Genomic DNA, 10,844 nt, shown 5'->3' with positions numbered 1-10,844 from the left:
GCTTTCTAATGCTTCTATGAGTGCACTTCGGAGAAATGGGTCCCAGTGACCAGATGTCTTCCTTCTGCCCTTTGAGGCAGAAGGAAGGACAGAAGAAAAAGCACCATGCACATGTGCATAGTAGGACCACGGTCTGTTTGCTCTGGGTCATCAAAGACATCCCTTTTGTGTACAATGAGGTTAACATCAAGGCAATATGATGAATAAGATGCCCTCCTTAGAAGGAAGTCCACCTAGTGACAAACTGCTTCTATCGTAAATGCTACATCTCTTTCATGATGCTACACACAATGACTTGTTTTATCTACAAGGGCAGAGGAGGTGGGGAGTAGCTGCCTGTAACACCCCAACAGGGCACAGCTAAGTGCATGACAAATGTACTGTTTCCATGCTGTGCTGTGTCTCCCTCCATAACTCCGGATCTGTCTTTTCCCGCAACGAGTTACACATAAAAATATTTCCTATGCTCTGTCATGCAGGTGCCGATCTTTTGTGAATAGAAATATACATAATAAGATGATTTAAATTTGAGTGCCAGTTGCTCATGCCTATAATCCTAACTACTCTGGGGACTGAGATCTAAGGATCAAAGTTCAAAGCTAGTCTAGGCAGAAAAGTCCATGAGACTCATCTCCAACTAACCAGTAGAAAACCAGAAGTAAAACTGTGACTCACATGGTAGAACACCAGCCTTGAGTGAAAAAGTTAAGTGACAGTGCTCAGTTCCTGAGTCCATCTCTAGTGAGGGCGCACACACACACACACACACACACACACACACACACACACACACACACACACACACACACACACACACACACACACACACACACACACACACACACACAATATGATTTACACATAAATTGCCATTTATGGAGTTTCTGGGGAGCCTGACAGATGACAGGTACTTCCCATAGTCAGTCAGCTCTGCATACATCCTGGCCTCTCCTTTCTCTGATGTCTGAGGTTTTTTTAAAGGCAGAACAAAGTTTCTAGCATGGCAGCCAATATCCTGTCTGTCTGTCTGTCAGCGTCACACCTCAGTTCCCAGTCCCTCTGTGCTCTTTATGTGCTCTGAGATTCAGATCACAGACAGCCTCCCCTATGATGTACATGTGTGGCCTCGAGGCCCAGGCTCCCATGCTCCTCCCTCACACCCCAAGACAGAAAACAACTCAGGAGGCTGATCATCTGTTTATGGAGTGAGGAAGAGCATTCCCTTCACTGGGATATTTGAAAAGCAAGGAGAAGAAAGAGAAAAGGAGAGCCACTGGTTAGTTAAGCTGCCTGGAGCCTCCTCTACTGGTCTGCTGGTGCTGCCACTGGAGAAGGCATCTTCCGGGGCTGGGCTCTCATCTAAAGATTGGTGAACGATAGGGCAAGGCTTCAAGAGAGGGGTGGTCAGTACAGCCCGGCCTGCCACTGCCTCTTAGGCATTTTGGCAGTTGTAACTTAACATAGACATCTTGTGTTCCCAGGGCACGTCGTAGACCTCGAAGGAGCAGAGTTTTCTCTGCAAAAGAAAGATGAGACCGTCAACATGGTTGTTGTTGAAAGAGTCATGAGATAGCAGCAGGGCCATTGGAAATGATGGAGGTGAGGTGCTTGCCACCCACACACACCCTCAAACTCTGGAGTTTCAGGACCCACAGCACAACTCTGACATCTGTTCACCATCCCGCCATTGCTCTAACTAAATCAGGTGTCTTGTGCCACCTCTTTCCAAGCCCCTTGGACTCTGTTTTCTTGCCCCCATCACAGACCTCTAAGGAGAAGCTTTGCTAGGTTGTTGCAACCCCAGACAAGCAGACAGGGGAGGAAGGCCTACCACCCTCAAGCTCTTTCTCCTCCCATCCTAGAGCCAAGACTAAGAGGCAAATAGAACAAGGGGATGGGAAATACCCTTGAAAGAGAGAGGATATGGTGAAGATTGACAAGGGATGACTGGCCCCAACTCACCTGCTCCTGACCCGGCTGCTCATTGAGAGGACAATTATCCAAATTGGGCTCCACTTTGGTACATAGGGTTCGGCCCATCTCCAAAACGAAGTTGTACTTCATTCCAGCCACCATCTAGAGCGAAAAGAACACTTGCCTGACTGGCCAAGGTCACATGCATGCAGCTACATTACATGGAGTTGACCTGTTTGCCTAGGGTTCACACCTGCATTCATGGGCTGTCAGAACCATCACCCACAAAGCACACAGCAGCATCGCTTCTTTTCCTCTGATTCATTCTGATAAAACGTCTCCTGGAGTCAAGTAAAAGAAGCAGGAAAAACAGAAGGCAGAAGCCGGGAATGAGCAATTGTTCACTGGACTCAGGGATGGAAGGGACAGCTCAGGGGACATCCATGCAGGAGGAAAATAGACAGCTCTGTGTTCTAGGAGCCGAGCACTAGTTTGAGCAGAAAGCCAAGGCTCTTGTCCACAGCACAGGACTAACTGAATTCTGCCTGTGGCTCAGGAGGCAGAGACAGTGGTCCATTCTAGAAAGTTTGTAGCCTGATGATTAAGCTCCAGCTAAACTCCAGTGCTTAGCATGTAGCCCATACAGGATCCCCTTCCCTCTATTTTCCTTCACTTACTGTGTTCTCATTCTACAGGAGGAAGTGGAACATTTCACACACAGGGGGAAGGGGAGTGGTCCAGGCTTCAAATATGTAACTGTTAGTGAGAATATGTATCTCTTCAGTGTGTTACACACCTATGTGTCTTACACTGTGATTAAAGAAGAGAATTTAATCCTTTCCAGGCCCAGACCTGACTTGTCAGAAGTTTGGCCCAGCACAGCATGAGTGACAGGGGACAGGACTCCAGACCTGGAACTGTAGAAGGAGCGAAGCCCACGCTCCTTCTTGTATCTTCCACCTGTTTTACAGGTGTCATGGACCCGATGATCTATAGCATATAATATAATACCCCATGCTTCTTTCCAAGTTACACAAGAGGTGTTCACAGGCCAGCCGAGGCCATGGTGCATGGGAAACACATGATAGGTCAAAGGAGGACAGACAGTGACGACTTCAGCAGCAGGAGAAATGGACTAGTCTTCACCATCTGAATTTTAGACAGGAGGCAAAACTAAGCTGTCTACAGCTGGGCAAGGTGGTACACGCCTGTAGTCCCACTAACTCAAAAGACAAAGGTATGAGGACCCATAGTTTCAGGCTAGCCTGGACAATGTTACGGAAATCCTCTTTCAAGATAGAATAAAAGCAGAAAGGACGGGACATGGCTCAGATGACAGAGCTCTTGTTTAGCATCCTCTAGGGCCTTGATTTAATCCCAGTATCACCAAATAGAAAGAAAAGAAAAAGAAAAACAGCCTTCCATCCTGTTGTGCCACGTGACAATCTATGTATCTATCTGAGAGAGGAGAAACTGACCTTCACATAAACTACATTCATGACATGATCTCTTAACCCTTTCTATTTTAACTTCTTATTTTGACATGTTTTATTCAGACCTGACACATTTTGACACATGTTTTATTACTGGATCACAATAGCCCTTAATGCTGTCTCCAGATCCCTTCTCTCCCTGGCCAATTTCCCTCCTTCTCCACCAGGGCTAAATCTATGCTGAAAGGTACAAAGTGCAGGCTCTCTTCCCTAGTGGGGACTCAGTGCCCAGGACCACTGGCCATGGAGCACCTGTGTCAGGCTAAGGGACACTGGTCCCTTGAGCTTGCCCCAGGGAAACTATCCAAAGATCAAGAAGACCTGGAGAAAAGACTTGGAAAGACTTGAAGAGGAGACCAGCCCATGACCTACCTTCAATCTTCAGAAAACATCAGATCCACACAGAGTGAGCAACAGTCCATACAGGCATGGCTTACCTATGACTGAGACACGTTCTGAGAAATGTGTCTTAGGATTTCGTGGTGGTGTGTCACTTCACTTAAACACCAAGAGGGCCACAATGTCACTAGATGATGTAATCTTATAAGGCTGCCTCTGTACATGCATCTCATGACTACACCCTAACTGTCAGGACCCTTTCAAAGGCCTTTCAAAGGTCACAGAAACCGCAGGAGTGCTCCACCCAGAAGGAGGCTGAGGTTCAGGACCGTGGCTGCAGCCCAGTCTGACTGCCCGCCACTGGAGAGCAGCAAGTCCAGAGAGTCTGAATGAGAAGTGGAATTGTATGTGGCAGTGTGGATTCTGATGTTCACAATGGAATCATGGATGTGTAGACAAAACCCTTATTTGCAAGAAATGTATAGTGAAGTGTCTGCTCTCCAAAGTTCAGAGAAGTAAATGCATGCCAAGCAAGTGTATAGAGAAAGCTTGGAGGACCAGTAGACAGGGACACGCATGTGCCGGGGTGCTGTGACTCCTGTGCCAGCTGCTTTGTGAATATGAGATTGTATTGTAACAAGAGGTTAAGGGGAACCGTGTTAAGACATCATTTAGTGAGCGTGGCCTGGTGTGTTTTTTTCTCTTGTACTCCCCTCCCGTCCCCACTAAGCTGGAGGTAGGAATTTGAGGGGCAGCTCTGACTGGCTGATGCTGGAAAAACACTATGGTAACAGGGATTCGGCTGCAGTACCAGGCCAGAGGCCAGGTTCAGGCCAGAGTGAGGCAGGGGACATTTTCTTGAATCAGAACTTCTCCATACCAAGGGCTATGAAGCATACCCAGAGCAGTCAGAACTGGGTGGGGATGAAGAGGCTCCAGAGTGAAGTGGCAAGTGTGTCCAGAGCGTGGAACCTGGCACACACCTCTGAGAGAGACGCCCACCCAGATTCAGCACCCCGCTCCTACGCCCCAGCAGGCACGTACCTGTTGTTCAGCACTCACAACCTTCACCACAGCGTCTATGTAAGCATCGTTGTCATGCACCTGGTTGTGATACCTAACTGCATACTCCACGACACGCTGCACCTCCTCGCTGTTGACATCAGCCTTTTCCAAGCCCCCTGGCCAGGAGTCCGCATTAGATTCAGGGTTCGCATCCTCTGCCATGGTCAGAGTAGCCAGCAGGAGCAGCTGAATGCCTAGAATCCTCGCCATGGCTGGAGCTAGAGCTGGAGCTGTCGTTAGGCAGGGTGGTCACAATCTGGAGGCTAGGAGTTCTGCTTGGCTGCTTTTATTTATGCCAGGTTTAGCCCCCACCCCCACCCTTGGCCTGTCCCTTTTTCCTGGCACACTCCAGCCTGTGTTTGTCTGTTTCCTCCTGACCTTTCCACTCTGGACCTCTCCCAGTCCTGGCTCCCCTCCTTCCTCTGTTCCTTTCTCCTTCACAGTGCCATCCCTCCTCTTGTACTTCTTTCCTCACACTTTATTTCTTAGCCCGATGTGGCTTCTCCCCATGGAAAAGTGAGAGGGGTCCAGACAGCAGTAAAATCAGGCCAACACCACTGGGCCCTTTGCTGTTATTCTTCAAGTCCCATCAGACTTGCTACTGTTCCATAGGCCAAAGCAGGAACCATGGCCCAGTAGAGCCAGTGAAGGACAGGATCACCTTAGGTGTGGAAATGGGAGAAACAAGTAGGAGTCATTGTCCTTTCCGTATCAGTCCCTAGTGGGCTAGCCTAAGTCTCATGGCATTATTCAGTCCTGGTTGGGTCTCCTTCAGTCCCCTGTATGTTCCTGATCATCCTTAAGTTATGCTACAGTATCAAAATGTCAGTTGGACACAGAACATCAATCAAGCTAACAGACACCTCAGGAGAAGAAAAAAAAGACAGAACCACGAAAAAGTAAAGAGTGAATAACTTTGTGATACATTGTAAGCATACATGAGGGGCAGCATAGCGAAACTCAAGGACAGCTGATGATCAGTAAAGCTCATGGGGACAGAAATAGAAATTGTTGGGTGGGGACTAGCGGGAGAAAGGGGCTGGCCGGGAGGTAAATAAGGTTGAATATTATGGGAATAGATTACTTCCAACTATGAAAATGAAACAGGGGAACCCTCTGGAGATGCTTTGCTCAGGGGAAAGAATGGGTAGAGAGTGTGATAGAGGGGGTCAGACTGAATGGAACACTGTATAAACATAGGACATAGTAACAATGACACTCCCTCCATAGCTCATACAAGCCAATAAAAAGTGTCAACTTGATACAATTTCTGCAGTGCTTAAAAGACATATGGAATATTCCACACCCTTTCCTGTATAAAAACCAAGTCCTAAATTTAGCTAGGCATAAAAATTATATGATGCTCCAACTCAACTTTCTAATACAAAATCCTAATCTTCCCCATAACTGTCCCCAACACAATCATACTGGCACACACAGGTATATAAACATGCCACAGATTGTAGCCAAGAGCAGTGCATCAGACACACATCATACAGATCATATCAATATTTATGTACACATATATCCCAGATTTCTTCCTCTCACATACACACATGCACATGCACATCATATACCCAATTTACCAATACAAACCCCAGCCTGCCCCACAATTTCCCTTTCCCTTCATCCCAGATTATACATAGGCACACACATATGTGCAGCACATGCTCATGTAACAGTGTACCGTAATTCCCTCAGAGTGCCTAGAGTCCTGTTCTAACAGATGGGCCACCCAGCAGCCAACATATAAAGCAAATGAGGGCACAAGTGCCAGCCTTTGTGTTAAATCTGACTAAAACTTGGACTGGGAGTGCAACTTGGTTGGAAAGTACTTGCTTAGTTAGCCTTAGATCCCCAGACCTACAATAAATAAATAAAATGACTAAAACAGTTCCTTTGTTATTTTTTTCTTCGTGCATTTTTAGTTGTTATTATAAAGGAGATGTGTACGGAGGGGTTACAGTTGCGTAAGTCAGGTAAAGAATGTATCTCTTTTTGGACAATATGACCCCTGCCCTTGCTGTCTTCTAGTTTTTCCCTCCCTTCCCCATCCACAAGTTGTATAGTTCATTTTCAACATAGTGTCCAGTGAGTACCACTGCTGCATTGTTTACCTTTTGTCTCACTATTTCCGTGCCTCCCTTTACTCTCCCAAAGACAGATAAATGAACAAACAAGACAAAGGAAAAAGAAAACAGAAACAGCAACAAAGCAAAAACCTCCTGTTTCCATTTCCTGTAGTTTATTTCAATATATATTATTTTATATGATCAGATGCTCATAGATATTAAAACTAAACATATGTAACCTTCATGTTTTCTTTACCCACTCCAGGATCACTAAACCTGATAAAATCTTGCCTTAAAATAAATAAAATCAACATGAAGAAGGCCTTGTTTCAAGTGTCCATGTCCAGGAGCAAACATATAGAACAAAACATGTGAGTTTCACTTTCTGTAGTCACGATAGGACTTAGCTGATGGGGCTGGAGATTCAATAAGATCAAGCCATCATTGACAAAAATCAAGCTATCAGTTCTAAAATTTCAGGCGTGTCCTGAGAGAGCTCATTTCATTTCTAGAACAAATTGAACCTTGATGTCAGGGGAATCTATGCTGTGTTAGGTAGTTACCTAGCCGTGTGCTAAAATGATTTGGAAAGAAAGAATTCAGGACACTGTGATTTACAGGAATAAAAGAAAGTGCTTAGACAAACGTGTGTGTGTAGGCATCCTGCTTGTATGTTGATTCACACAAATTTGGCTCTATGCTCAATGGCTGTAGGACAAAGACATAGGTTTACTTTCAGCTTTTTGAGAAACCTGATTTCCATAGTGATTGCTTTTGTTTACATTCCCACCAACACTGTTTGAAGGTTCTTTTTCCCAAATCCTCACCAGTATTTACTGCTGTTTGTATTCTTGATGATGACCATTCTGATTGGGGTGAGATAAAATCTCAATGTTACTTTGATTTATATTTTCCTGGTGGCTAAGGGTGTTGGACAGTTCTTCATGTGTTTATTAGCCCTTTGTAACTCTGAGAACTTTCTGTTTCATTCATCTGTCCATTTACTAATTGAATTATTTCTTCTTTTGCTTTTGGACTTTTGGAACCCTTTGCATGTTCTGTTCCAGATCTTAATTGTTTATCTAATAAAAAGCTTGCAAAGGTTTTCCCACATTTTGTGAGTTGTTTCTTCATGTTGGTAGTTGTTTCTTTTGCTATGCTGAAAGTTTAGTTTGATACAATTCCCAAATCTTGTTCTTGCAGGGTGATATATAGGTTTGATGCATACTACCTTCATATGTACAAAGATAGTATAATGAAACCCATCAAAAACTGATCAAGAGAGGTGATGGAGAATAGCTAGGAGAATGTATTGGAAGGAGTAAATTTGTTCAAAGTATATGCTTATGCATCTATGAAGTTTTCACAGTGCAACACTCTTGCATTGCTAATGATTTCAAAAGAGGAAGTTCAGGCTCAAAGATTGTTAGGTTACAGCAGTATAAACCTTCAACTCTGCTTCTAATGTAATTTCTTATTGAGATTCAAGAAGATACCATAGGAAATATGGGGAATAATGAGCAACTACAGAAAATTAGTTTCATGGGCTGGGAAGGTGGCTCAGTGGTAGAGCGCTTGCCTTGCATGCATGAGGCCCTGGGTTCAATTCCTCAGCACCACATAAGCAAAAAGAAAAAAGCCAGAAGTGGCACTGTGGCTCAAGTGGTAGAGTGCTAGCCTTGAGCTGAAGAGCTGAGGGACAGTGCCCAGGCCCAGAGTTCAGGCCCCATGACCGGACCCCCCCCAAAACAACAACAACAACAACAACAAAAAGAAAATTAGCTTCATAATCAGGATGAAGCCGGGCACTGGTGGCTCACACCTATAATCTTAGCTACTCAGGAGGCTGAGATTTGATTGTAATTTGAATGCAGCCTGGACAAGAAATTCCATGAGACTCTTCTCTCCATTTTACCACCATAAAGGCAGAAGTCAGGTCTGACTCAAGTGGTGGAGTGCCAGCCTTGCGTGAAAAAGCTAAGGGACAGCACGCAGGCTCCAAATTCAAGCTCCAGTACTGGGACACATGCAAAAGTGAGTAATCAGAATACAGGGCTCATATCTGCAGAGCTAATAATATTTGCTCCTTTTCTTTCTAATGGCACAGTGGCAATAGGTGGAATCCTCATTAACCCTTTTACTGAGGTCACAGTGACCTTGACAAGAGAACATCTGCTGGATGGCAGAGACTGACTGGGAAAGATTCCAGTGCCCTGACAAGGATTCTTGGGAATCTGGCTTCAAAGACAGTACTCACTGCATGGCCAATTGAATGTGATTTTGGCTGTACCTACATTTTCTCATCTTGTAAGGTGGGGAGAATAACAAAACTTATTGTCATGAGGAACTGATAAGTGCCAAAGGCTTGGAGCAATACACAGACATCTGCCAATCTTAGCCATGTTTTGTGGTAAGGGTTATTCCCATTCATGTAAACTATGACAGCCTGTGATGTGTTTTCTAAGGTCATTGGCTGATGCCAGCCATCTGAGGACAGGAACCAGATCTGTCCTGCCCATATTTCTAATCAAAGTTAACTTCTCCATACTACACAAAGAAGGGGCAGATTCCCAGAAACTTGCTTTCACACACACTTGTTGGCTGGTTGATGAGTAACTCACTCAATGTCAGGACACAGGGAACATTTCAAGCCTGCGCTTCAGTCAATGGCACCAAAGCCATCCTGCTTCATGAAGAGTGATTCTGTGCTGCTGTGTCCTCAGCATAGCAAATAAGCAGGATGATGTCAGGACAATGAGAGCCCTGTAGAGTCAGTTGGGATTCTGCCAGTGTGCTGGAAGCACCTGATGTCAATTGTATTGAAAACAGAACAAAACAAACCCCTGAACAGTTCTCATGGCTGCAGGAGCCAGAAGTAACTCTTGCTGCTGCTTCCGCCCCCCTCCCCCCTCCCCCACAATCACAGCAGCCTGGGGTTTTGCCACAGGCCTGCTCTGGAGCATCAGCAACTGGATTCCTAATCCAGGCTCCAGCTCCTCAGGAAGCTCTGGGGCCTGGGTGGGATGAAATATTGAGAGGAATAAAATCTAAATAAGGAGCAAATATGGTGGCAGGGTTGACCAGTTGTCCAAGCTGGACCTGCACAGCAAGTCCCAAGGCTTCCATATTTAGCAAGACGTGTTCTATCATAATAATCGAAGATCTGGTTCTTTGTTCTGGCTGGGGAGAGAACTTCAATGCTTCACGTCTATCCTTTATTATACAGCAGAGTTACAGATGACCTCTCTGTTTAGGCCGGTTACCTTTGTCAAGGAGAGCCCAATTCTCTAAACAATTTCAAGCACCCATGCTTGTGGACCTCACCTGCAGTATCAGACTTATCTCTCAACACAGTCTTCTGGTCCAATCAAGAGCAGAAAATACTTCCTCTTTAAACGGTGTTTCTCAAAGTGAACAAGGCCAAATCCTCTTCAGCATCTGAGTTCTGTCTTCAATTCCAGGATCATCTTTGGCAGATTGCATTGTGAGAAGATGGCCTCTCAATATCTCCCACTCTTCACGCTGCCCAGACTATAGGAGATCAGGGCTGTGCCCCTGCTGTGAATCTGGTGATCAGTCAGGTTAAACACACAAAGAAAGCCTTGTGGCTTCCAAGATCATGCAAGCTCCGTGAACTGCCGCTTTTGTCTCTTGGGATGCTATTCTTAGGACTCAGCTATCATGATATGAGATTCCCAGGAGACAGTGGAAAAGTCCATGTAAAGAAGATCCCAAACCCAGGCCTCTGCCATGGTGACCTTCCCGAGCAACAGTCAGAACCGTATGTCCAGCCACATAGTAAGCATGTTTGAAATGACTGCTGAAATGGGCCCTTCCCTCTTAGAGAAACAGTGTACTCCCATGGTACAATTCCATGGCATAACAGGTCTGAGACAGGTTATCTCCACCATGCCTTAATCCATGCAAGTTCAGGAGCAAATAATTGACTTGGGTTGTGGTA

General features: G+C 45.4%; 1 protein-coding gene across 1 annotated transcript; it reads right to left on the bottom strand.

Moving 5' to 3' along the window:
* Nucleotides 1-1,185: 1,185 nt before the first annotated feature.
* On the bottom strand, nt 1,186-5,061 carry LOC138817200 (cystatin-SN-like). The gene is made up of 3 exons (XM_070007603.1): nt 4,791-5,061; nt 1,963-2,076; nt 1,186-1,516 (listed from the first exon to the last, which is right to left on the bottom strand). Exons 1-3 carry the CDS (start codon nt 5,019-5,021, stop codon nt 1,433-1,435), a joined length of 429 nt encoding a protein of 142 aa, XP_069863704.1. The 5' UTR covers nt 5,022-5,061; the 3' UTR covers nt 1,186-1,432.
* Nucleotides 5,062-10,844: the final 5,783 nt, after the last annotated feature.

The sequence above is a fragment of the Dipodomys merriami genome, unplaced genomic scaffold (assembly GCF_024711535.1).
Source record: "Dipodomys merriami isolate MVZ:Mamm:240054 unplaced genomic scaffold, mDipMer1.0.p SCAF_7, whole genome shotgun sequence".
NCBI lineage: Eukaryota > Metazoa > Chordata > Mammalia > Rodentia > Heteromyidae > Dipodomys > Dipodomys merriami.
This window is presented reverse-complemented; position numbering and strand designations above follow the sequence as displayed.

Excerpts from the sequence above, each read along its gene's own strand:
- LOC138817200 (XM_070007603.1), bottom strand. The coding sequence starts at position 5,021 with ATGGCGAGGATTCTAGGCATTCAGCTGCTCCTGCTGGCTACTCTGACC. Across the intron at positions 2,077-4,790 it reads TTGTGAGTGCTGAACAACAG|ATGGTGGCTGGAATGAAGTA; the intron begins GTACGTGCCTGC and ends TTTTCGCTCTAG. Across the intron at positions 1,517-1,962 it reads AGCAGCCGGGTCAGGAGCAG|AGAAAACTCTGCTCCTTCGA; the intron begins GTGAGTTGGGGC and ends TTTCTTTTGCAG.